General features: G+C 39.5%; 1 protein-coding gene across 2 annotated transcripts in view; it reads right to left on the reverse strand.

The window, feature by feature from the left end:
- Nucleotides 1-24,157, reverse strand: part of NHSL1 (NHS like 1) — a 103,028-nt gene extending 78,871 nt beyond the window's left edge. For both annotated transcript variants that reach the window (XM_045544454.1, XM_045544453.1), the window contains exon 1: nt 24,123-24,157. In XM_045544454.1, the coding sequence (XP_045400410.1) occupies nt 24,123-24,138 (16 nt within the window). In that variant the 5' untranslated portion in view covers nt 24,139-24,157. The remainder of the gene's footprint in view (nt 1-24,122) is intronic.
- Between the last annotated feature and the right edge of the window lie 2,066 nt (nt 24,158-26,223).

Below are 26,223 nucleotides of genomic sequence, written 5' to 3' on the forward strand. Positions count from 1 at the left end.
GCATTTAGGGAAAGAACATCACAAATTGAAACAAGACAGCCAGCGCCAGGTTAAAGCAGATATGAAGGAATACCAGAGCACTTAGAGGCAAACAACAGAATTACTATCATATTAAACAAAATTTATTTATTAAGGGATATTAAGAAGTTCTCAGAATCTCTGGGAGGGCCAGAGGGTAAGTTTACCTACCACACAGCCAGGACTGTGACAGTGAAACACTGCTGCTGCTGCCACCTACTGGTCATCACTAATCATGCACAAGTGTGGATGCCAAGTGTCCACTGAAGCCACTCCCAGAAGAGCAAGAGGGCAGTGCTGCCTGGGTTGCCAGTAGATCCAAACAAAGTACTTGGCTACTGCCTAACATTTCTCAGTTTGGCATCCAAATTCAATCAGTGAGTCAGGCTGGCAGAGTCTAAGTTACCTGCACTCTAGCTGCAAGGGAGTCTGAGTAGTGAAAGCATTAACTTTCAGACAGGGGTGGGGGAGGGCGTGGGGGGCAGGGGGCAGTGGGGGGGGTTGGGGATGGGGGATGGCAGTTGAGTGAGAACCTGCTGCAGGATTTCTGGCCAAGTTCTTTAGTAAGAACTATTACTAATATGTTCCCTAATTGATTGGGATTTATAGTCTCTTATTGTAGTTTTGATTCAAATCTAGAAATATGGTTATTTACAACAGAACTTTCTGAGTCAGAAGCTGATAAAGTTAGAAAAATCTTTTACTCAAATTGGATGAGTAGCCCCTAAGAATTCACCTGGTAGTATTTAACAGTGTCACCTGCTAACTATATAAACTCAACACAGTCCAGGATTTGTTTCTTTCCAAGGACCCTCTTTCTTGAGACCTTAAAAAAAAAAAAATACTACATCAGATTTTTTTTAAAAAGACATGCTAAAATTCACATAAGACAAATAACAGAAGGAAGGGTAAAAAGTTTGCAAGAATGATTTTTTAGAAAAACCAGAGCATTTCATGGGTTGTTGCAATCTCACTTCACAAATTAAAAGAGCAAGTTCAATAAACTCATTCTTCCAGTCATCCCATGTAATTAAAGTTGGAAAAAAATAAAAACAAAACTAGAAAAACTTATGTTTGGCCTTAATTCTTCACTACATAATATCTTCTCACAGGGAATACAGTAAACAATCCAAGTAATGACATAGTAACTTCAATATTCTCACATTCTAAAATGCCACTGAAGAGTAAAACAATTGATAGCTAAGCATTTAGTGAGAAAATGTAAATGAACTTTTCTGAGCACCCCTGCATAAATGAATGAGGCAGAAAAAAATGCTTTACCAAGTCTATAGTAACATCTTCAATAGCATTTTTTCAAAGCACAATTTGGTAGTAGTAATTTAAAGGAAAGTGAATCTTGAGAAAAAAAAAATTCTACTCTGCCACCTAATTTTCCTTTGGATAAAGTGATGACCTTAAAAAAGTTTTATCAAAAAGCAATGGATTTTTAATGTATCTCATAACTCAAAAATATTTATTTCTTCATAAATACCCAAATATTACAATAATAAAAGCATCAAATATTAATATTCTTATCCAGTTTTTAAAGCCAGAGAAATATCATCTTGGATGAAGAAAGTAATTTGCTGCCATCACAATACATGAATAATTTAATTTGCCAGGCTAGCATGACATTTGCACAAGATGTTTTTGCAATTGTCCGTGATATATATACCCTGTCAGAAGATCAGCAGAGGAATAGGGCAAACCCTGTGAACAATCTTTACAAAGAAGCACAGCAGATTGTTGTCTGGTGCTAGTTTTTCTCGTACTTCAAAAAGGACATTTATTCACACACAGCTAGGAGTTTCTAACAAGGAGAAAGGTCCAGAACACATATATTGACAATATTTCTTATTCCCTCCATTTCAGTACTCGGAGTTGATCGTCAACTCTTTGCTTCACTTTTATATTGCTGAAATACTCTATCTTTAAAAAATATATAGGCCGGGCACAGTGGCTCACGCCTGTAATCCTAGCACTCTGGGAGGCCGAGGCAGGTGGATTGTTTGAGCTCAGGAGTTTGAGACCAGCCTGAGCAAGAATGAGACCCTGTCTCTACTAAAAATAGAAAGAAATTAGCTGGACAACTAAAAATATATATAGAAAAAAATTAGCCTGGCATGGTGGCACATGCCTGTAGTCCCAGCTACTCGGGAGGCTGAGGCAGGAGGATTGCTTGAGCCCAGGAGTTTGAGGTTGCTGTGAGCTGGGCTGATGCCACAGCACTCTAGCCCCAGGCAACAAAGTGAGATTCTGTCTCAAAAAAAAATTTTTTTTATATATTTCAGAACCATCCTCTAAAAAGTTGATAAAGAAGACGACTAGTTGATCAAAAATTTGCCTACTCCCTCTTAACTTTTTTTACGTTTCATATTTTTCCAGCTGCCTTAAATCCTTTCTGAAACAAGGTGAATACCCAAAGTTGGATTTTTTTCCCATAAACTTTGACATTCAGTATATAATTCATTATTGCCCCAAATTCAATTATGTTGTATGCGTATGCTCTTTAAGGTTAGTGACAACAAATAATGACAACAATAACAAGGCAAAATTTACTTGTTTAAAAAAAAGAAAGTAACATATAAGCATACAGAATGTTGGCATACAAAATCATACCAAAATAAATAAACATAAATCTTGAGAACTAACCAATAAAATTTCAAAATTGGGCACAACTTGCCCAACACTGTGTGCTGGGGCAGGCTGCCTGGTTTAATTGTAGCTCTACCCTTGGATGTAACCTTGACCAAGTTACTTAACAAATTCACTAAACCTTAAACCAAACCATTTACCATTAAGCAACAGTATAGGAGATAGAAATTCCACTTGGCGCTATAGATAAAGTACCGTAAGGGAAAGATGAAAGAACAGTTAAAAGTAAATAAAAGCAAAGCTTACCACTTGTACCTTTTGCATAATGACTTAACTAGAACAACTTGACAAAAAGAATTTTAGTCAACAACCCCGAAACCAGACGAGCTATTCACAAACAGTTATATAAGAACACACTCATCTATGTAGCAAAATAGTGAGAAGATTTGTGATTAGAGGTGAAAAGCCTATCAAGCCTGGTGATAGCTGGTTGTCCGGGAAAGAATTTTAGTTCAACTTTAAATTTACCCAACGTATTTAAAACCTAATGTAATTTTAAATTTTAATCTAAAGAGGGACAGCTCTTTAGAACAGGCTACAACCTTTGGTAGAGAGTAAAAAAACTTAACCCCATAGTTGGCCCAAAAGCAGCCATCAATTAAGAAAGCGTTCAAGCTCAACATACCAAACCAAATCAATACCAAACTCTCATAATAATCTCCTACCAGCTAACCGGACTAATCTATTATTAAATAGAAGCACTACTGTTAATATAAGTAACAAGAATTATTATTCTCCTCGCATAAACCTATATCAGATCGGATGCCCACTGATAATTAACCAAAAAACTAAAAATCAGTCATAACCTAAATAATATTTACCTAAACAACTGTTAACCCAACACAGGTTGGGTAACAGTAAAAATGGGGATGGTAATTCTCAAAAATCTTTTCCAAATATTTTGCCACAGATACTGCCAATGACAGAGCCTAAATGGACAGTTGGCCATTTCTACCTTGAGTTCTACTTTTTGCAACAAATACATGGGCTTCAATCAGATCTCATTGTCCACTGTGTGGAGAATAGATTGAGTATGGGCACATAGAAGTAGGAAGCTATTGTCACAAACTAGACAAGAAATGATGGTGGCTTGAACTACTGTTGAAAATGTGACAAATGGGTATATTCAAGATATATTTTGGAGGTAGACTAGTATGAAAATTATCAGTATCAAAACAAAATCACTAATGTCAAACCCTAACAAAATGGAGCTAGGAGGCCATGAAGGAGGGGCCCTCACATACCTATGCCTATGACAAGAACGATGCAAGGAATTCCTCAAAACCACCGTTTTCCAGATAAGCCCCTTGTACAAGGACATGCCTAACAACAGCTGTCTCCACCAAGGAGCTAACACCAACTCTTACAAGTCGTCCCTGTAACCAATGATCTTTGTTTCAACACAGCTTACATGGACTTCTCCTTTTTATCTTTCAAAGCTTCTCCTTGCTCCAACCCCCTGGGATGTGCCTCTGGTTTGCCATCGTGGGAGTATTCCAGACTGCCATCCCCGGCTATTCCTGAACAAACTGTTTGCTTTGGGGAGTTGGTTTCTCTGCCGCTCATTTTAGGTTGGCACCAGAAAGGATGAGATGTGAGACAGAAAGAAAGGGAGGAATCAAGGATGAGCTGAGTCTTTTGCTGAAGGTGCCTGGTGGAGGCTGGTGGTGCTATTTATTGAGAAAGAGTGGCTGGAGGGGAAAGAAATCAGTACATTTAGACATGCCAGTGAAAACTCTCACTTGGGCACAAGTGTCTGAGTCATAAGAGAGGCCAGAGCAGGAGATACAAAACTTTGAAATTAGCATATAGAAGGTACTCAAAACCACTACAAGAGAGATCAAGGGGAAGAGGGCAGGAAGAGAAGAGAAAAGAGGACTGAACCACTGGGGAAGTGTGGCCAATGACTTTAGGAAATCCAAGAGAGGAAACTGTTTCAAACGTAGAAGTCAACTCCCCAGAATATGCTGAAAGTAAGGTGAAGCCAGAAGAGTGAGCATTGATTGCATCTGGCCAGCTGAGTGTCCTGGAGGAGAATCGTGTTGTGAAGAACCAGAAATCCAGGGTCAGAGGCCCTGAGCAGTGAAGGGATGTGAGAAAGCAGGGAGACCCAGTGTGGGCTACTTTTTTATTATTAAATTTTGCTCTGAAGATAAACAGAAAAATGGATGGGCACTGAAGGATATGTGAGGTCAAGAGAGGGATTTCAGAAATTGAAATACATCATTATAACTTCCTTGTTCAAAAAATGTTTGGTTTCCCTTCATGCTCTCTTAATTTGTTTCTGAGTCCACGGTGCACTGAAAATGAAAAGCCTTTTTAGATTCACATAACAGAACAAGATTCAAAAATCTGGGTTAATGAATGATAATAATCTTCAGGAAGAAAGGCTGGGAGTTATTTTCTGAATTAATGAGTTTTCATTAATTTCCCCCCTGCCAAAAAAAAGGGGGGGAGGTCTCCATCTCCCGCCACCTCCACCCTTTCGTGATCTTTCTGTACATCATTTACAGTCTCTGAGCAAGTAACTGGCTGTTTGCAGGTTCCAGAACATTCCTGAGAAGATTCCCTCATTTGGGCAGAGGGTACCCATTAAGGCCATTGGTGGAAGTCAGGCCCACACCATTTTTGCAGCTCCCCCAGCACTGTCTGTATTTATGAAGAAAAAATTAAGCGGGGGAGGAGGGGTATTGAGTTAAGGAGAAGTTTTAAAGATAAAAAGCTGCAGCAGAAAGCTCCAGGAAGAGAAGACAAGGACTGGGACAGGAGCATTCTTTACTGACAGGAATCATCAGGAATGCGAAGTACTGAGCAGATGAGTCACTTAGGACATGAAATCTCCTTTGAGGATTTAAGAATGAGAAAGCCCGGAGATTTCAAGAATGAGAAAGCCAGAACCCTATGCCACGGGTCTATGCTGTAGGTCTAGCCTGGGGCCAAATGGCAAGAATACTTGTATTTTAAAAGCACAGACTAGTGTTTAGGGAAACAAAATAAAAATAATAGCTAAAAGTTAATCAGCTTGCTCGAGTTGAGCATTTTATGTGCATTATCCCATTGAACTCACATTACAGCCCTGAGCTGTGTGAGCTGTTATTGTCCCCATTTTTGGAGTTGAGGAAATAGAGACTAAGAAAGAAGCTAAGTAATTTTCAAAGGCCTTAAGCTTGCCAAGTGGTGGGGCAAGAATTCAAACCAGGCCTGGGACCCTGGGGGCTCCCTGCCAACTATTTACATCTGGGGAATACCTATGGCAGGAATGTGTACTTACCTAAGCAAACAGCAGAGCCTCACACAGGCTCACAAAAAGCAGGAGCATTGAAAGCTAAGATTAAGCCTGGATTTTAAGTAAACTTTTTATTGGGTACAGAAAAGTACACAAATTACACAGGCCGCTCAGTGAATTGCCACAAGATGAACACCTACCAGTGTAACCAGCAGCCAGCTCATTACCAGCTCCCAGAAACCCCTGTTCATGCCCTGGCAGTCACTAGTCCCATCCCCGAACATAACCACTACCCTGAGAGAATCACTTGTTTTTGAACTTAAATGATTGGAATCACACTCTTCTGTGTTTGTGGGATTCATCTACGCGGTTGCATGTAGCAGCAGTATGTTGATTCTCGTCGTATGGTAGGAGAATTATTTAGCCATTGTATTACTAATGGACATTTGGGTTTTTTCTAGTTTGGGGCATTTAGAAATAATGCACTATGAACATTCTCATACATATCATTTGGCGAACACACATATACCCTTATGGTGGGTATATCCCTTAGAAGGGGAATTTGCTGGGTCAGAGGGTGTGCATATACTCAGCTTTAGGAGATATTGCCAAAAAGTTTTCCAAAAAGGAAACACTAGTAGAGTGATTTAAAGGTTTTCTTCCATAGCAAATGGGCACACAAGTAAAAGTAAAATTTTAAAACATTGCAGGATATCATAAAAATTATCAGGCCATTCTTAAATATCAGATGTTAATGAAAAAATACTTCAAAATCATCTGAATGATGAAAGCTCTGCTTACAAAATCTTCATGTTATAAAGGCTAAAGACAAATTTGGATGAAAGAGTCTTGAAAGGGTTTGTGTAAGCAGCAACTGGGCTGGCCACAGACTAATGGAGACAAGAGCAGCCTTTGGCCAAGCAGCAAAATGTCTAGTTCTCACCTTGCTATGTGAGACCTGGAACCTTCATGATGTCTCTGGGCCTTGGTTTTATTCACCTCTGTAATGATAGGGTCACAATAATTGAGCTCTAAGTTCTATTTTGGGCACAATATTGTGTGATACAGATAAAAGAGAGAATGTTTCTGGCTGGTCAGAAGTAGCAAGGATTCAGTCTGATACACTTACTATATAACACAACTAAAGCTAGGATTAAAAAAAATCAGGGATATACTTTGTTACCAAATAAAAAACAAACAAAATAAAAATGAAGGTTGGCTAGGCTGCTAACTGTGGATAGGGGAGTTTAAAGGACAACCTAAGTGTTGGAGAAATACTGTGGGACTTGATAAGGAAGACTTTTAGGAAAAAGAATAATTTGAAAATATTTGGCCAAAATGATCATGAGCATAAAAATAAAATTTTAAATGTGCTCCTGAGTTCCCGTCATAATGCTAAAACATCCGGTTTTGCCACACACAATCCCTACTTTTCTTCCTTATATATATGCCATGTCCTCTTTACTTTTACCCAGAACACCTGTAAATATACAAAACAAATTCCAGTGGGCTTGCCATGTTTCTCCTATTTTCATTATAAGTTTTTCCAGTAACTATGTTCCTTTATGCTTTTCCTTGAGTTGGGAGCTTAATTTGTATTCTTTTCTGTTTAAAAATTAAAACATTTAAGTTCACGAATTTTCCTCTGCAAAGAATTCTGGCCACATCCTATTAGTTTTGAAATTTAACTTTGTCTATATCATTACTCTCTAAAGATTCTGCTTTTATATTTAAATATCCTCTTTTCCTTGTATTTTTAACTGCTATACTAATGACTTTTAAAATAAACGGCCACGTGATCTTTAAGTTGAACAAACTCTACTTCTTGACAGTATCAACAAAAAGTTTGTCATTCTTGGTCGTTTTTGAAATTCTGCCAGCATCTAGCCTGCTTCTTTATACTTAAAGATATGTTTTAAAAAGGTACTCCACCCTGTCATGTGTCTGACATTAGTGTCTTTGTCTTTGCTTTGCAGTGTTTAAACGAGAAAGCAAATTGCGCCAGCTGTATAAGCAGCACACAAATCTGAGCCATCACTCTGCAACCTCCTCCTCTTTACCCTTTTGACACATGAGGTCAAGACCAGCACTGTGAGGCTGCACTGGACTTTGTGCACACAAGGATTCCTTTCATAGTTACATATTTTGGAAACTGAGATTAAATACAGAAGGAAAAAAAAATACTATGAACTGCCCCCCTAAATCATACAGACATTTAGATAATCATTCTGAGTTTGCTCATAAATGGCAGTCTGGGAATCTGAAACAGGGATGGCACAAGTGCAAAAAAGAAAAAAAAAAAGTTCCTTTTTTTTAATCTGAAGTGACAAAAGAGTAATAAGGCTTATGAGGGTTGCGGCACCATGAAAACAAATCCCTTCATTTACATCCATGAATAGCGGCTGAATTTATAGCCCAAGATAAATGGCAAGTCAGAGTGCAGCAGATTACCAGTGTCCAGGCATTTGTTGAAAGCATTTACATATGAACAGTGGAAAGAAGTGGGTACATACTATGCCCCTTACCAATCCACTTAGGAAGCTGACAACCCAAAGTGAAAAGATCCTCTTTGACACTGTAGCGTGACAAATACCAGTTAGATTTTTCAGACGCTATGTAGCATTCAACACACATGTATGACAGAAAGAAAAATAGTAGTTAACAGTTATTAGGTCTAGCCAGGCTCCAGGCAAGCTTTGCATGCATTACCCCATTTAAAGTTCATGAAGTTCTTATGAGCTAGGGAATTACCAGCTGTATTTTAGACATGAAAGAGCTGGGACCCGGGGAAGTTAAGTGACTTGCCCCACTGCCACATACTTCCACAGGCTGAGCCAAAGTCATTAGTGATTTGAAAGCCTCAAACGAGAGCCTGACAACTGGATGCCAGATCTTGCTCCTTGTTTGTTTCTCCTCTGAGGTGGGCCATGTTCCAATTCATATTTGTAATCTACTGGAAACTGGCAAATGATACATATAAGACTCAGATGGGATGATTATGGCGAGAAAGCAAGTTATTTCATATGAGAATTATAAGGCTGTATAAGTAAAGTTAATTCCAGACAATTACATGATAACCCTAAAATACCAACATATTATTTCTTGTATTATTATTACTTAAAAAAATATTCCTAATACTCAAAGAATAGTTGGAGTAATAGAGAAGTAAAGGAGGGTGGAAGAATAGAGAGAGAGAGAGAGAAAGAGCGAAAGGTTTCCATTCAGAAGGAAGGGGTGAGATCATCCTTAGATGAAAAGTCAAAGCAGATCTGGGTGGACAATTGTGCCAAGTCTCAGCATCAAGGAAGAAAGGAAACGGACAATGACAATTTACCTGCCAACATAGCCTGTCTTTTACATGTTCATTCTTTGACTAGCTGTTCAAAGAGTTATCTATAATCTTGTTATTTGGTGTTTTGAGAGGAATAAATGTATAATTCACGATTTGTTCTCTAGACAAATGCAGGCAGTAGCCACTTAATTTCCACAAAGGTGAAGTAGGATTATCAACTCTGTTAATTCCTAGCTCTGCTATTTTACTATGCAGACATAATCATTCACTATTTTGATACCAAGTCAACTGATTTAATATTTAATATGGACAAATTTACCACATGAGCAAAAAAAAAAAAAACAGACTTAAGTCTTTGCCCTGTATACAACAACTAAAATGAGTAGCTTTTAGAATTGCAATAAGAGAGTACAATATTTCTGAAATGAAGTCAAAATCAAATCCTCTCTTTTGATTGGCAAGATGAGAATGTTTCAAGTATTTGAGGGGGCCCTTACCAAAGAGCGTGGCTCTCATAAAGGCAACATTAGAAAAACAGTGCCGAGAAGAAGTAAACATCTCAAATGTTCTCCTTTCACAAAACACTTGGAAAAATTGAGAATGAGCCTTTGATATTCTACTACCAAAAACAATCTGCATTCCTTTGATTTATTATTGTTAACCTTTCCGCTACAAAGTCAGCTTCTTAATAGTGTAAGATCCCCTTGGTTGATTTTTCCACTCGGGCCCTTAGACGTCTGAGACACACTCAGGAGCACGCCTTGAGTCAACTGTGATGTTCCCGAGGTCAGGGAAAGATCTTGCATCAGACAAAAACAAAGATCTCTTATAGGTGTCAGAAAGGGCATTCGATTTTAGTGTCTGTCAGACACAGTCAACTCAATATTAAGGTCTACTGGAAATCAAATCTTCCTAACAGACAAGACATTGTCCCTTCGCTCCATTTTTCTTGTGTTTTGTTGGTGTAGTAGTTTTCTATAGCCTTTCTAAAGGCTCATTCTCAATGAATGTTGCCTGTATGAGAGCCCTGCTCCATGCTGTTATAACAAATTGCCATGAATTTAGCAACTTAAAATAGTACCCATTTATCATCTCACAGTTCTGTAGGTTAGCAGTCCAGCAGGCTTGGCTGGGACCCTTGCTTAGGGTCTCACGGGGCCAAAATCTAGGCGTCAGCTGGCCTGGGCTGTGAAGAAGAATCTGCTTCCAAGCTCACTGTTGGCAGAATTCAGGTCCCTCTCACAGTGTCCTGCTGCCCCTTCCATCTTCAAGCCAGCAACAGCACAGGGACTCCTTCTCACACTTAGAATTTCTCAACTTCCTCCCTGCCATCAGCCAGGAGAGAGCTCTGCTTCTAAATGCTCCCGTGATTACACTAGGCCCACTTGGATAATCCAGGCTAAGCTCCCTTTGGTAAGGTCACTAATTAGTAACCTTAATTACATCTGCAAAGTCCCTATTGCCATGCGGTGTAGCCTATTGACAGGCATGACACCAAGGGATAAAGGTCACAGGGATGACATTTTTGCCTATCACAGTCAGTACAGTGGAGAAGGAGTTTTCTATTATTCGGATTCCTCAATTCCAGGAGACTCAAACAGACCCCTTTACCTTAATATTATAATCAATTATGGATTGCAATGGACTGAATATGTCTCTCCCAAAATTCTTATGTTGAAATCCTCGGCCCCAATGTGATGGGATTAGGAGGGAGGGCCTTTGGGAAGAGATTAAGTCATTCGGGTGGGGCCCTCATGAATGGAATTAGTGCCTTATAAAAGAGGCCCCAGAGAGCTCTCTCACTGTCTTTTGCCATGTAGATGGTAGTCAGTAACCTGAAAGAGGAACCTCAGCAGAGCCTGTGCTGGGACCCTGATCTCAGACTTCCAGCCTACAGAACTGGGAGAAATAAATTCTATTGTTTACAAGTCACCCAGTCTATGATACTTTGTTATAGCAGCCTGAACTACATGAATCAATCCTTACATTGTTTATCTGTACTTTTCTTGAATAGGTTCATATTGTTAGTTTTCACTATCATTCCAAGGTATAAATACTACCACCCCTAGTTCTGAATACCTGGCTTCGGTTGACAGCACCTATGTTTGAGTACTTGTATATTAATAGAATATTGTGGTATCATATATCAAACACAATTTTCCAGGTAAAATCCTAGTAATTTTAAGATTTCTTGGCATAGTCACTTCTCCTTTCCAGCTAACTAATCTTACTTGAAATTCTTTGTGCATTTCAATTCCACAGAAATTATCTAGACAGAATAGCTGGAGCAAGCCATGGTAGTCCACATATGAACAATTTATAACTTCACAAAAGGGGGCAGGGCATTGCTGTCTAATACTAAGCCAGATGACACACCAGAATGGGCCTTCATATTTTTAGAATTTTTCAATTATTAATGAGTTGATTCAGCCAATACTCATGTGATTCTTGGCATCAAGGATAATGAATAATACACATTCCCTGCCTTCTAGGTTCTTAGTGCCTAGCACAAGAAAACAGATAGATGTATAACAATGTGATCGGCACCAGGGAGGCAGTTAATAACTGGCTTTGATTATTACAGAGAGCTTCCAAGAGAAGTTAACAATTGAACTGAGTCCTGCAAGTCCAATCCATACATCAGGCCTAAGCAATGGGGCAGAAACAGATATTCCTCGTAGGCAGAGGGTCCTGGCACCTGCAGAGAGAGGTGAACAAAAGTGCGGCACATGCGTGGGGGAAAAGGCCAATGACAATTGAGGCTGCAGAGGAAAATGGGGAGGTTTCCTTTCACAAAGGGCTCTTCTATGTCATGGTAAGGAATTTACACTTCATTCTGAAGGCAATCGGATGGTGGTGATAAGATTTGAAGCATTTTTAAGTAAAGAAGAAAATAGTTGTGGTCTGCTATTCCCATTCCGGATAGAGTTTGGAGAAGGGGTGCTAGGTAATTAGCCTAAAATCTGAGAATTATGAACCTGATAACACAACAAAGGCATGAGATGCTGTCACCTCATTAAGGTGGTGTTGATCCAGGGGATGGAGAGGAGAGATGGGTTCCAGGCATATTAAAGAATTCACAAGAAGTGTAAGAGAATGGGAGAGGAGGAAGCAAAGAGGACTTCTAGTCTCTGGCTTCATTCTGGGCACCTTATCTCATTTCATCCCCGCCCCCCAAATCACCCATCAAGTAAGCAGGGCAATCATTTCTATTTATTTGATGGGAAAAATGGCTCAGAGTGGTTAAGCGGCTTACTCAGAGACAATAAATGCTAGACCCAGGATCAGAAACTCTCTCCAATTCCTAGGGAAAGGCTCTTTTTGCTTCACATGCAGGAATTTTACTCATGGTTAATGGCATCATGGAAGATTTCAGGCTCATCATGAATGTGTGATCTAGTAAGGTCTCAACTGGGCATTAAAATGATGGATCTACTTACAAGACAGAAGCTGAAAAGATAACCTGTCAGAGGTCAAAGTTCCCATAAGTTTTAATAACCATAACAGTTCATGGAGATAAAAGGGAGGGAATAAAGTCCCTAATGCAGCTAAGCATTCAATCACTCAAGAGATACTAATAAAGCACCTCTAGGTACGTTCTGACATAAGGTCTTGCGTAATAATCTGCTTGCTCAAATAGTACCTAATACAGACAGAAATACACAGTAATCAGATCATAAACATATTTAGAGACAATGGGGAATAACTGTTGTAATGGCAATAGAATGAAATGCACACAGGGGAGCCCTAGAAAATAATCCAGTGGACCTAAAAATTTAGAATAAGGGGTAGAAAGATTCAATGAAATAAAATTTCAGTGTATATTAAAAATAGATATATGAAAAAAATCACATAAATGATGATTTGCTAAGAGAAAATAATCCCATATTTCTAAAAATAATTTTTTTTGGTCTATGATCAATTGCCCATTCATGGGACTATGCATTGGAGTGTTTTTAAAAAAAACTGAAAACCCAAGAGGGAGGCGAGTGTTTAGATTAAGGGTGTGTTTCTCCTTGGTGAGTAAATCCTCAATCGTTTAGTCAAAAGACATGTAACCACTTCAGAGTGGTGCTTGAGAGGAGCCAGCAGGGAACTGGCCATTTCCCAGACGGTGACCTGCCACTTCTAAGACCCAGAAGGGACAAGGAACACATACCTCCCTCGTTGTCACCACAGAGCCCAGACTCATTTGTTCTGAATGTTTGAATTTCTAGAAACACATCAACTTTTCTCCTCTCTACGACCAGCTTACCCCTCTTATAAGGCATTAATGATTGAAATCACTTCATTAGATTTTTCTCCAAAATAAAACTCAGGATTAAAAATGTTTCTGGCACTGTTTATTGCCTGTGTATTTGCAGTTCTATTGAAAGCAGTAAAATCTTTTATATTTTCAGCTATCTGCAAAAGAGTCCATTTAATTTCACAGTGATGGTCAAAGTCCTTTTCACATGAACTAGATTACATATTTCATTCCTTTAGTCAACAATTATCTATTGGAATCCTCGAACAAGTTAATGGGCTAAACCCTCAAGGAGCTTACAATCTGGTAAAGGAGCCAAAGCACTTCAGCACATCTCTGGCACACAACAGAAAGGGGTTCTTGTCCCCAAGAACATGCAAAGCCCATCCAATGAGTTGGGTTGGAACCTTCATTTTAAAATGCTATGAAAGAAAAAGAATACTTTGAAAGAGTATAATATCCTGCTCTTATTGTCAGAGGAGTTTTTTTTTTTTTTTTTTTTTTTTTGAGACAGAGTCTCGCTCTGTTGCCCGGGCTAGAGTGAGTGCTGTGGCGTCAGCCTAGCTCACAGCAACCTCAAACTCCTGGGCTTCAGCAATCCTACTGCCTCAGCCTCCCAAGTAGCTGGGACTACAGGCATGCACCACCATGCCTGGCCAATTTTTTCTATGCATATATTTTAGTTGGCCAGATAATTTCTTTCTATTTTTAGTAGAGACGGGGTCTCACTCTTGCTCAGGCTGGTCTCGAACTCCTGACCTCGAGCAATCCTCCCGCCTCGGCCTCCTGGAGTGCTAGGATTACAAGGCGTGAGCCACCGCGCCGGCCTCAGAGGAGTTTTTGATATACATTATTATACACCAATTTTAGCACAACAGCTAATATACATAAGAAAAAAGCTGAACTGCTTAAACATTTAAGTTAGCTTTCTAATTTGGATAGCCTCCCTACTGTTGTGTTCTAACTTAAACCCGATCAATAAAGCCATGGGAATCAATTTTCAAAATTCCAACAGAAACTCTATCAAACTTACTTAATAAAGCCCAAACGTAAATCTCTGTAGCTATGTTGAGTACACAGATTGCTACTTTTAAAGATAAAATGAGACAGGGTGGAACAATCCTCACTCGCATTACGGAAAGATGAAGGAGTCTTATTAAAGACCATTCCTTCTCCAGGCATCAAACAAGAACACGACTCACCTGGGACTGTAGGTCCAGCAGGGAAACCTTTTTCTTTTCCGCCAGACGAAAGATTTGACACAGCTGCAGGTTCTGTAGCTTAAAAAAACCACCTTTCCCCTCCAATGGTTTAGTTTTGGCCTGTGATTGAAACTCTCAAAGAGAAATTGCCAAGACAAGCTTTTACTCTGAATAAAATGAGGTTTTATGCAAAGGAATGGCACGATCGTGCTTATGTCTTTAAAGATTTACTCTGGCTACTGGGTTGAAAATAGGCTGTAAAGGGAAGCTAGTATCATAGTCCAGGTGAGACTCATGCCAGGCAGGTAGCAGTGTCGGTGGTGAGAGGTAGTCAGATTATGGAACACATTTTAGAAATAAAGTCAATAAAATTTTCTGGCAAATTGAATGTGGGGTATGAGAGGAAAAGGAGTCATAAATGACTTCAAGGTTTTTGGCCTAAGCAACTGGAAGGATGAGTTTGCCACTGAAATGAGGAGGTCTGTGGTGGAATGATGGGGGTGGGGAGGAGTTCTGCTCTGTTCATAAAGCCAGTTAGACATCCGGGTGGCAATGTGGAGTAAGCAGCTGGATGTTCACATTTGAAGATTAGGGGAGAGGGCGAGGCTAAAGATAGAAATGTGGGAGTTAGCAGCATACATCAAATATGAGATTGCTTTCCTGGAAAGCAGCAAAGGACTCTTGACATTGACTAGAGAATTATCTTAGTGTTGAAATGAGAATTCTCATTGCACAGTGAGGAAGGTTCCACTCTGGCAGAGAGAGCCTGTGCTCTCACTTCCCTCCAAGGTACCCATACGGTCTAATCTCACACGGAGTTCGTTGCTGGAGGCCAATGTCAAGCAAGAGACAAAGGAAGGTAGCTAATAATGCACAGAGCTCGTCTGTGCATTTTCCAAAGTTGTAAAGAGGGAAAGGGAAAATTAGAGTAAAGGAAAATCTGGTCAAACACAGTCCAAAATAGCAGTCTGGGAGAACCCTGTGGTATGTCACGTGCCAAGGAATCTCATCTATTTTAGGGGCTGCAGTTTTCCCCCAGCTCACAGACACTTTGTCTTTTGCAGATAACGTGCTAACAATGGATCCAGTCTATGATTTCACAAAGGTGAGCGAGGGTTGACAGCAACTAAGACAAATTCATTTTCAACCAAATGAGTTGTCATGAATCAAAAAGCATACAAACGAAGATTTATATTTGCCACACCAACCAACACTAACTTTCTGTGGCAAGGAGAAAAGGCACTGGAGGTTCGGTGTTAGATGTTTTCTCTGGGTGATTCAACAGAAGCTGTCTCTATAGGAACAGTCTTACAAACTCAAACCTAAAAACGATGGCAAATATCAAACTAATGTTTTATATTTAAGTCATGCTTAAGAGCGTCACAGATTTACTCGTCTGTATTCAATCCTTTCAGCATTTATGAACTCTGCATTTTTGGAGGGATGGACATATAATGTCATCTCTCCAGTATGGTCCTTGTTTTTAAACTTCCATTGTAACTTACTGTTGATTCAGTCGGACAACTCTTAACACTCTGTTCTCCCTGAGGTGAAAACCAGGCTGCCAATTCCTGATAGAAGAATAAATGCAAGGAGAAGAGAAATAACCCAATGATTAAGAGGAGCTCAGTACCAATTCCTCAGCCCAGCAGTCACCCTAAAATAAGGACATTTCCACCTATGTAAGGAAAAAAACTATCCATCTTAGATTTCTCTCATCTAGATGTGGAGAGATTTTGTAAAAATAAAACAATTTTATAAAAGCCACCCTCTGAGCAGTCCAAATCTTGTTTTAAGTTTTTTTTTTTTTCTTCAAGTATTTGTTCTGCCAGGAAGCGGTTCCAAAAAGCAAAGGTTTTGTCTCCACTGCCGTGGCAGCAAACACTTCCGCTGGAGCTGTTAGAACGGTATCAGGATACTCTCGCTGGCTCACAGAGCTTTCAAAATATTTGTGTTGCTACAATGCTCCTTTGCCAGTACGTGTGACTTGTAATACTTTTTATTCATCTGGATGTATTTAAACAACTGTGTAAGTCCAGGGGACTTTTTAAAAGTTGGCGTAAATATGCTGCGATGAAAAATGAGAAATACATCTGCCTTTCTCACTATATAGTAACACCATGTTTGCAAATTGTGGTACAAATTAGTCTTTACTTTCAGTAGCCCAAGTTAAGTCTAATCAGTAACTTTTTGTAAGCACTTACAGAGATCAAATGTAAATAACATTACTATATATTTGTGAGAAAATGCCCAGCATTGTAGGCAAGTTATTATTTAATCCTCAGTGTTTTATGAGGTAGATTCCATTCTCAGAGCTAAGGAGATCTTTACTCAAGGGGTAAGCTGATATAATTAATGCATAGAGCTGGGATTTCTTGACTCTTTTCCACTAACCTATGTTAATTATTTTTATTATTTGGGTCATGATTAGCAAGGAAACGCTTTAAAAAGTCTCTGGCTTTGCTCTGTTCCCAAAGTCAATCTTGGGAAAAGAGGAACCCTCAAAAGTGGGCCAACCAGTTGTACCTTTAGAGTAGACAGGAAAGCAGCCAGAAGTCTTGAGGGCTGCAGAAACCCAAGCCTGGGAGAGAAGTCCCAAGCATCACAGGTGGGAAGGGTAGGGATGGTGCCCGGCACATGGTAAGTGCCTGTCACTATGCAGTGAATTGACCCTTATGGTCCCAATTCTATTGAAACGTTTTGGTCAGATATGATGAACTTCAGAGGTATTTCAAAATATCAACAAATGGTAGATAAATTTAGATATGTAAGTTAGTTACCTTCAGATAATATTGGCCTTTGTCACATAAAATACTGGGTATTCTGTTACAGCAATACTTTTGCAGGAAAACAAAAGGGACTAGAGCTTCCTTTGTCTCCTTAAAATTAGGAAAGGGTGTGAACCAAGAGAAAATGCAAATGTGCAGGAGATGAGAAAGAGGAAGGGTGCAGTACCAAGGGGTGCTAGGTGCTTCCACCAATACCCAAGCATCTCCTGAGACCCCTTTTTTCATTTGCTCAGGAACCTTTTCTGTTTAAAAACAAAAAATCCACCACTCTCAATTTCTGGTGCAACTCGATCGTCTACCAATTCAGGACTCTCCTGGGCACCTGCCTGGCCCAGCAGCCAGGCCCCTCTATCCCCATCTGCCTTCCCTTTCTTACAAAGACCCCTTGTCAAGTCACTGTTCATCCTCCTCTGGCTCCTGCTCCCAACAGCAGTTGGGACAGCAGAGGCATCTCTCCCAACTTTTATTCTGAAAGTTTCAGCAACAATGAAGCTTGCACAGTTCACTCAGTGAAACAAAAACACTGAAGAACATAGGTGGCCCCTGTGGTCATCAAAGCAGAGATTTTCTCTTTTGTTTTCAAATGCTATCTGGCAAATTTTCCAAGTACAAACATATGACATATAATCTGACCCTTTGAAAACTATTCCTCGTGTAAATATAAATTCACTTAAATTATATTGCAACTTGTGGTTCCTAAGGCTCACTTTATGCTATTTATATCTTTTTGTTACGAGAAGACATTCCAAAGACAAAGTGGTGATGGGAGCTTACATTTCTCTTATCATACACCCCCTCCTTCAATTAAACCCACAGTGGGGTCAGCATGGCCTTTTGTTTCAATGGCTCTCAGGATTAACCACATTTTGACAGTCACAAGAACAAATTCTAAACCTAATTTAACAAAAACTGGTAAATGTCACATAATTACCAGATGGAAGATAAACGCTGCTGCCATTATACCAAATAGTTTGTCGTTATATTGCCTGTCGAATTAAGATCTCTTAATTTTAAATTCTATTGCTGTGTATTATTTTATAAAAATAATTTACATTCTCAATTTAAGAATATCCATCTTCCACCCTGCATCCCCAAGATCACATCTTGCCAAGCTGCTTAAATCATGCAAAAGCCATTAATTGCTTAAAGACCCTGAGGTTGTTTTCAGCAGTATTTTCTCCTGATGTTTAAAATAGAAAAATACATACCCCTGCATACCTTTGTGCCTGGTTAATGGTGGTGACATGATGTCCTGAGTGGTAAATTGCCTTTATCACACTGATCCATCTGCCTTCGTCTGTTAACTATCACCTTTACTAACGCGTGTGCAGACTACTGATGACATCTTCGTAACTGGAGGGAGTTCGATATGGCTTAGGTATGATACAGCTCCCCCAATGGGCAATCACAGAAGAGGATAGCTTGGGGGTTGGGGGGAACTACAAGACAGAGATGTGAAAAGCAGCAAATAAAGGAAACAAGAATAGGTAAAAATGGAGCAGGAAATATTGAAAGGGAGAATTGAACTGAAATCTTTGCCAGTGCTTTCAGTAATTCAAGTCATTTGATTCAGTTGCACCAAATTACTAAGAGCATTATCCTTGTACAGAGCATGCTCCAGAAACAAGCAGTCCAAGTTCACCTTGCTTCAGGCAGCAAAACTCTGTTAACTGCTCTTTCAGTCCTTAAGGATCATCTCCTAGTTTATAATATTACACAACTTATTCAGCATGGTGATCTGGCTTCTATTGCAACATATTTAAACACCAGATTTTAACTGTTAGTGAAATGAAAGGAGAACTAAAAAGCATGATAAAGTTTTCAAGAGAAAGACAAAAGAAATAAAGGGCTAGCTTTGTTTGGCTTATTAAATTTCAAGGGTTTTCCCAACCACTTTGAAAAATGCATATTATCACCAGTGTGTTTATTAAAAGTGCTACTTTAAATTGCAGATTGAGCAAATGTGAATTCCTCTTGCTAGCTGTAGATTATTGGCTAATAATTACATGCAATTTTTAAATGAAAGGAAGGGGAAGAATAGGGAAGACATGTAGCATGGTTCTAAAAGCCACGACTAATTTATATCAAACTCCAAATCTGGATGTATGACAGTAAAATATCCAGAGTCGCACAGATGCAACATTCCCAGGGCCGCTTTGTGTTTTCATTTTTAAAAGTCTTTCAAAATGATGCACAGAACCAAATAGCAAAAATAGCATAAACTTTGCTCACTGATTATCTGACAGCTTATTACGGGATTTAAGAAGGGGTGAGGGACCTTCCAGAGCAAATGGTTGCTGGAGAGCTCACTTGAAAAATGCACTTGTTCCAGCACAGAAATAACAAATCTGTTTCTGATTCCAGACATTATTTCCCAAATGCTGCCAAGAAAAGAATCTAAGGAATTCTTTTACATACACAACATACACAAGACAACTGGAAAGAGGCCTGTGATCGGTTCCAGAGTGCATGATGAGGAAGAAGAGAGTTGAATTTCTAACATGAACTGCCCTTGTGGGAGCAGAAGCACATGCCTGGGATTGTTCATAGCGGTAATCTCCAACATAACTCTTTGCTATTATTAGACAACCTAAAGGCTTTCCTAAATCTGTAACTTGTGAAGCAGAAAAGGGTACAGACAAGACCCTACACGCGAAGCATGCAGGCAGCTGGGAGACACCCAACTCCACAGAATTCACCGCTTTTCTGCTCCATGAAACTAAATTTCTAGATTTTGAAACACACACAGAAGCTGAGAAAGGAAAGTCCAAGACCAAACCCAAGTTTAAAATCCCTAGAGAGAATACAGAATCAAGTAAGATAAAATCTAATATTAAATTCAGAAACTTAAGGTCCATGATGTTCATAAAACATACTGAAATTCTTAGAGCATAAAAGGATATATATATATTAATCCTGTCCATACTAAGAGCAACATCATTTTAAAAAATATCACCTTATTTTTATAACTCGACAGCAGAGATAGACTACTTAACATGACTTCAGAAGTACATAATTTGGCATGCATCATTTCTGTTATATTAACAAGGGGGACTTAGCAACAGACTCCACTCTGGAGAGAAAGAGAATAAGCAGGAGAATTTTAAAAGACTGAGTCATCCAACAGACTGTGCTATCTAATGCAACCGTTTAAAATTTTGGCTCACACTGAGTTGAATGCAGTGAACTAAGTTCAATTTTGTTTTTTGTTTTCCCCCTTCTCAGCAGGATAAGAGTTCATGAAAGAAACTGAATCGCTTCAAGGAAATAAAGAGGCAACATTTTCTTTTGCCTGGCTAATCATAATGGGTACCTATATTTTCAACTCTTCTACCTAGACATACAAACTTGTCTTAAACTTGCATTGCCATAGTTTCAGACACATCATTAAAACAGCTATGTTGGCAATTCTTACAGCTTTCCATTAAACACACCTCCTATTAAGCTGCCCTCAATTTATATGATTTTACGCATGGCCCACTGGACTGGGTTAAATAGTATCCCCTCAAAATCCATGCCCACGCACAACCTCAGAATGTGACCTTATTTGGAAGTTGCAGACGTAATTAAGGTGAAGTCATATACTGAATTGGGGTGGGTCTTAAATCCAATGACTGGTGTCCTTATACGAAAGCCATCTGACAGAAGACACAGAGACACAGAGAGACACACTGGAAAGGCGGCCATGGGAAGACAGAGGCAGAGATTGGAGTGTCGCTGCCACAAGTCAAGGAACACCTGTAGCCACCAGAAACTGGAGGAGGCAAGGAAAGATTCTTCCCTAGAACCGTCAGAGGGAGCATGGCCCTGCCAGCCCCTTGATTTCAGACGTCTAGCCTCTAGAACCGTGAGAGAATCAATTTCTGCTGTGAGCCACTCACTCAGTGGTAATTTGTTATGGCAGCTCTAGGGAACTAATACAGATTTGTCTACTAACCAATGCCAGTAGGACAATGCTTTGTTACCAGTTCACAACAAGCTTAGTACAGGAAATGAGATTAAATGTTTAAGGACTTTTATAGCTGTCTTACATTGTGGTGATATCACACAAACACACGATTTTATGTTTTACAAAATAAAAGTCTGTAATGGATTGGAAATTAAAAAAAAAAAGGCTTCCCCACAGTTAGAGAAGTTCTGCAAAGATAATATTTATAAAGATGCAGCTGATATACTATAATCAAGAAATCTCATTCTGAAGCATCTCAGAGAAAATTATGTTCCATGTAGCTCTAGCGGTAAAAATATTTTATTCTAATTTTTTAAATAAAGTAATTTGTGAATGGTGTACTACATACACATGGTAGTTTGCTTGCTGTTAATCACATTATTTGATGAGCCAGGAACTCACTTCCCAGATCATGATGGATCACTGATTACATAGTGAAGGAGTAATATACCATGCCGTTGTTAACCACAGGGACTTTGGCAGAACTTTAGAGAACATCTTCCCAGAGACAGGGCACTCAAGTGTTGCTCATACAAATCACATTTGGGTGGGGCTGCTGTATCTGAGATTATTCAATGGCAATAGCAAAGAGTGAGTGTGACTATATGAGTTACTATAGTGACAATAATGACAAAGATGACATCCTTCTTCCAGGAAGGCCAAATTGACAAAAAGTTAACTAGACCTAACTTCAGAAAAAAATAGTCTACGTGGAGAAAAAGAAACCTTGCACCAATGTGAGAAGCTATCTAATTTGAATGTTCTCTTCCAGTGGTTACAAGAAACACACAGGAACAGGAACGGGATTTAAACCAAAAGAAGAGCAATCGTGTTTCCTTTAAAGTCAATGTTCATCACAACCACATATCCATAGCCCCTAGGACCTCGGCCAGCCATAGAAACAGGTCAATTAATGAAAGCCTCTTTTCCAAAGTGAGAACACAAAGCATCAGCAAATCGCTTTTAATATTTTTGTGTGTTTTTTTTTTCCCTTTTTAAATTTCACTTCATTCTTAGGCAATATTGTGTTTAATCTCACTCACCATAATTTCATCATGGCTTTGCCTCAACACGGAGCACAAAGGACAACCTAGAAATCATTATTGTACATCAAGAGGCTATAAATCACAGGAAGAGAGCAACATGTCAACTGCCTGTCCTGGCTGCTGGGAGATCAGAAAGCAAGCTTTAAGGGGTGCTATTGTGGATCCCTGATTATAACACACACTTCAGCATAAAAGCACTCTGTTGTCATCACATGCCATACACTAGAGTTCTCAGAATTTTCTAAGTTACCACAGAAACTAAGAGTCCATGAAATTGATAGATTCTCTAATAAAATGAAATTGCTGCTATGGGAATGGGTGGAGAAAAATATGTTGAAGCTGCAGAAGTCATACCCAGTAACAATTCCACACCTGCATTCAATTAAAAATCCTAAACCTTAAACTATCGTTGGATCATAATGATTTCAACTGCATTGGGGAAATTACACTAGATTAGCATGTACCTTCATCCAGTAATACTGTTCATTCTTCATAGCTCAACTTTTTTTTGCGGGGCGGGGGGAGGCAAGGAATTTTGTTTAAAAACAGTCTCATGAGAGCTCATAAACTCCTTTCATCTGAAATTATTTTCCAGAAATATTCAAATTCATTTCAGTCTATGCCTCCTTAGAAGTCCACTGCAACTAGATACTCTCTATAGTGGAATTAATTGAGTGCTTAGGGAGAGAAAATGTGATGTTCCTTTTTGTCCCTACTCCTAAATTTGAAACTTTTATATAAACAAATATCCCAAACTCAAAGTTTCATAGTAAAGACTGGGTTTTAAGGTGTCAAATTAGTGTTAAAACTGCAAAAGCTAAGAATACAAAATCTATGTCTATACCTCATTAACAGACTTTGAGGACAAAGGAGCAATCTGCAAAACAAGCAGCCAAGACCACTTTCTTTCCAAAAACTGAAAACTTGTCAAGAATTTCCCATCAACAGAATGACATACACTGAAAGATATGAACAAAATAGTCTACTTCAGTTCCAAGGAAATTCATCTTAAACCACCCCCCCATTTCAACAATCTCATAGACAAACACACTCTCACATGCCTAAATTAATTACATTATGACAAGAGCTGAAAGAAAAATAGAGCTGAAGGAAAAAATAATTGCCTAAAAAGAGAAAAACTCTTCAACTAATCAGGGAATCACTACATATATTCATATATTCACCATCTTATAGTAGTTAGAAGTACTGCAATCCACATGTAGCTAGAACAAGAAGTATGTTCCACAGTAAAATTAATTTCATTCCTGAATTCACACATTAAAGCTTAAAGCAATGGAATCCTTTTCCCATTTCTACCTATTTTAACCCTTTACACAACACATTATATGAAAACTTCTCTAATAGGACTCATACTACAACTGCAAACGATTCCCACATTTACTGTGCTCATTAAAAAACCTTCTTTTATTCGAAACTTTTAACTACTTTTGTCTATGACAAAACACATTCAAATGGAGAAATACCCTGTCTGTCTAAAAGAGAATTCCATCTCCCCAGCAGGAGGTCTTTCTTCCTGTTTGCAACAAAAAAGAACAATGACTTTTTCACTTTCATACTTACAAAACTCCCCTCAAACTTTGATTTTACTGGAACCAACCCTGTGATTTGGACTCCGATGCTAAATGACAACCTTCCCTAACTATCACTTTCCACCCAAGTGGGCCCGAAGCCCCCTCACCTTTCAGGCAGAACATTCTGCAGCAGTTCCATGGAGGGGCCGAGCTCTGCAGTCCGCTGGAGGCTGCAGTGCTAGGCACAGCTGTCTCCCAGCCCACCTCCTCGGCGTTCACTGCCAGCGAGCGGGGCAGCCGGCCAGCGCCTGTTACTACAGCAAGCCACTGCCCAATCCCCAGCTTTCTGGGCTGCGCTGCGGACACCTCCCTATCTCTCTAGGTTATTTCACACCATGGAATCAGCCCAGGATCATCCTGAGAGGGGAGGGGAGCCAGGGGGTTGGCGGTCACCGTTCACAGGGTCCGGTGCAGAGCAGCACAAGGGCGAGCCCATTTGTTTGTGCTTATCTCTCGGCATTTTCCATCGCAGCAGATGTGGCTCTTCACGCAGTCAAAACAACACAAAAAAGAAATCACTCGATTCAGTTTAACTGTTTGCTATTAATGATGACTTATTATGCATTGACTTCATTACTCCTTTTCTGTTCAACCGCTTCCTTTTTTTATTGTGATATGGAACAACCCGTATTATAATTAACACTAGACATTATGATATGTAACTCTGCACAAAGTTGTCTGAGTCTATATAAATGAGCGAATATATGTGAAATGCTCATAGTAGTGCCGGACGAACAGTAAGCACTAAGTGTTGACTATCATTATTACTATTACCATACACTGCTGTTAATAAACTTCAGTGTTAGGATACGGGTGTGAAGCATGTTACATTCCTATGGCATTGTCATTTTTTTCAGAGGAGTAAACAGAGCCAGCATTGGAGTATGCAAATTTCCATAATAACTCCACTATAGCCATAATCAATTAAGTTTCTTCCCCTCTTCTGGAAAGCTAAATTTACTCTGGCAAGCTTGGGGCTACTTGACCGCGAACTCTTGAACACAGGTTAAAAGTGAAAGAGGGAATCTTGTGACGGATCTGAAGAGAAAGAGTCTACAAATACTGCCTCAGGAGCACCCTGCTTGAGAAGCGCCGTCCGAACCCTGAGTGGCCCCGTGGTCCTTCCCCAAGTAGGCTGCACAGTCTCCTGGCACAGGAAGCGGCCATTGTTCACAGCACTCATGGCTGGTTGCAGGTCTTCCTTTTGACTCCACAGGATGCAGGAAACTGACTCACAGAACCAGTCTCTCTATCTGTCTGTGTCCTGGCGTGCTCGCCGCAGCCCCTGCTACACAGTATGCGTGTTCTATGTTCTTCTGGCCTTCAATTCACGGTTCAGCATATCCTAGTTGGGTTTCTGCTCCTTGTCATCCTGTATCGCCAACAGCACCTGGTTAATAAGTTGTCTACCATGAGGAAGGCATTGTACAAGGATACATAAGAAGAGGTCCCCAGCCAGAAGCTAGTTAGGATGGAAAAACCTGCATTTGGAATGATAAACATTGGTATTAACTCTTAGAACAGCACTGGAAGGAACCTCATAGCTCATCTCATTTGGTAAACCATGAGCTCATCTCACCCACCTAACTAGCAGTACACCAAGATCACAACCAGACCAGCTGACTCAGCCTTTTCCATATGACCATGCAACACTCTCCATGGCTAGTTAGTGTCATTCCCTGTCCTCTCCTATTTTAAGTGGTCTTTCCACATAATTTATGAATTGCAATGGTATTCCTGAAAATATTCTTGTGGGTGAGATGCAACTTTTCAAATTGCACAGAGACAGGAATTCCTACCTTGGAGAGTTAAGATTTTTGAACATAGGCTAGTACACAGGCTGTAGGTGGTTTAGTGTATTTAACAGCATTCTGAATACTCACAGTTTAAATCTTTTTTAATAGAGGTGACTTTGTATGCTGGAAAGAACACTGGATTGAAAAGTAAAGAGACCTAATTCTACTCATCTATGTCACTACCTAGCTGGTCTCCGGCAGCTTATTACCTGTAAATGTGGAGACTGAATGGAATGTGAGAACTAAATTAACTCTAAGATGCCATCCTATTCCCTTAATTTTGTATGAACATATGTATATACATACATACACACACACACACATTCTGTTAGGTGCATTATGTCAGGTCTGAGGCAAAGAGAAAGTCTTTGCCTTCTTGTGGTTGATTGCAAGAGATGAGTGGAATAACTAA

The sequence above is a fragment of the Lemur catta genome, chromosome 2, assembly GCF_020740605.2.
Source record: "Lemur catta isolate mLemCat1 chromosome 2, mLemCat1.pri, whole genome shotgun sequence".
Taxonomy (NCBI): Eukaryota; Metazoa; Chordata; class Mammalia; order Primates; family Lemuridae; genus Lemur; species Lemur catta.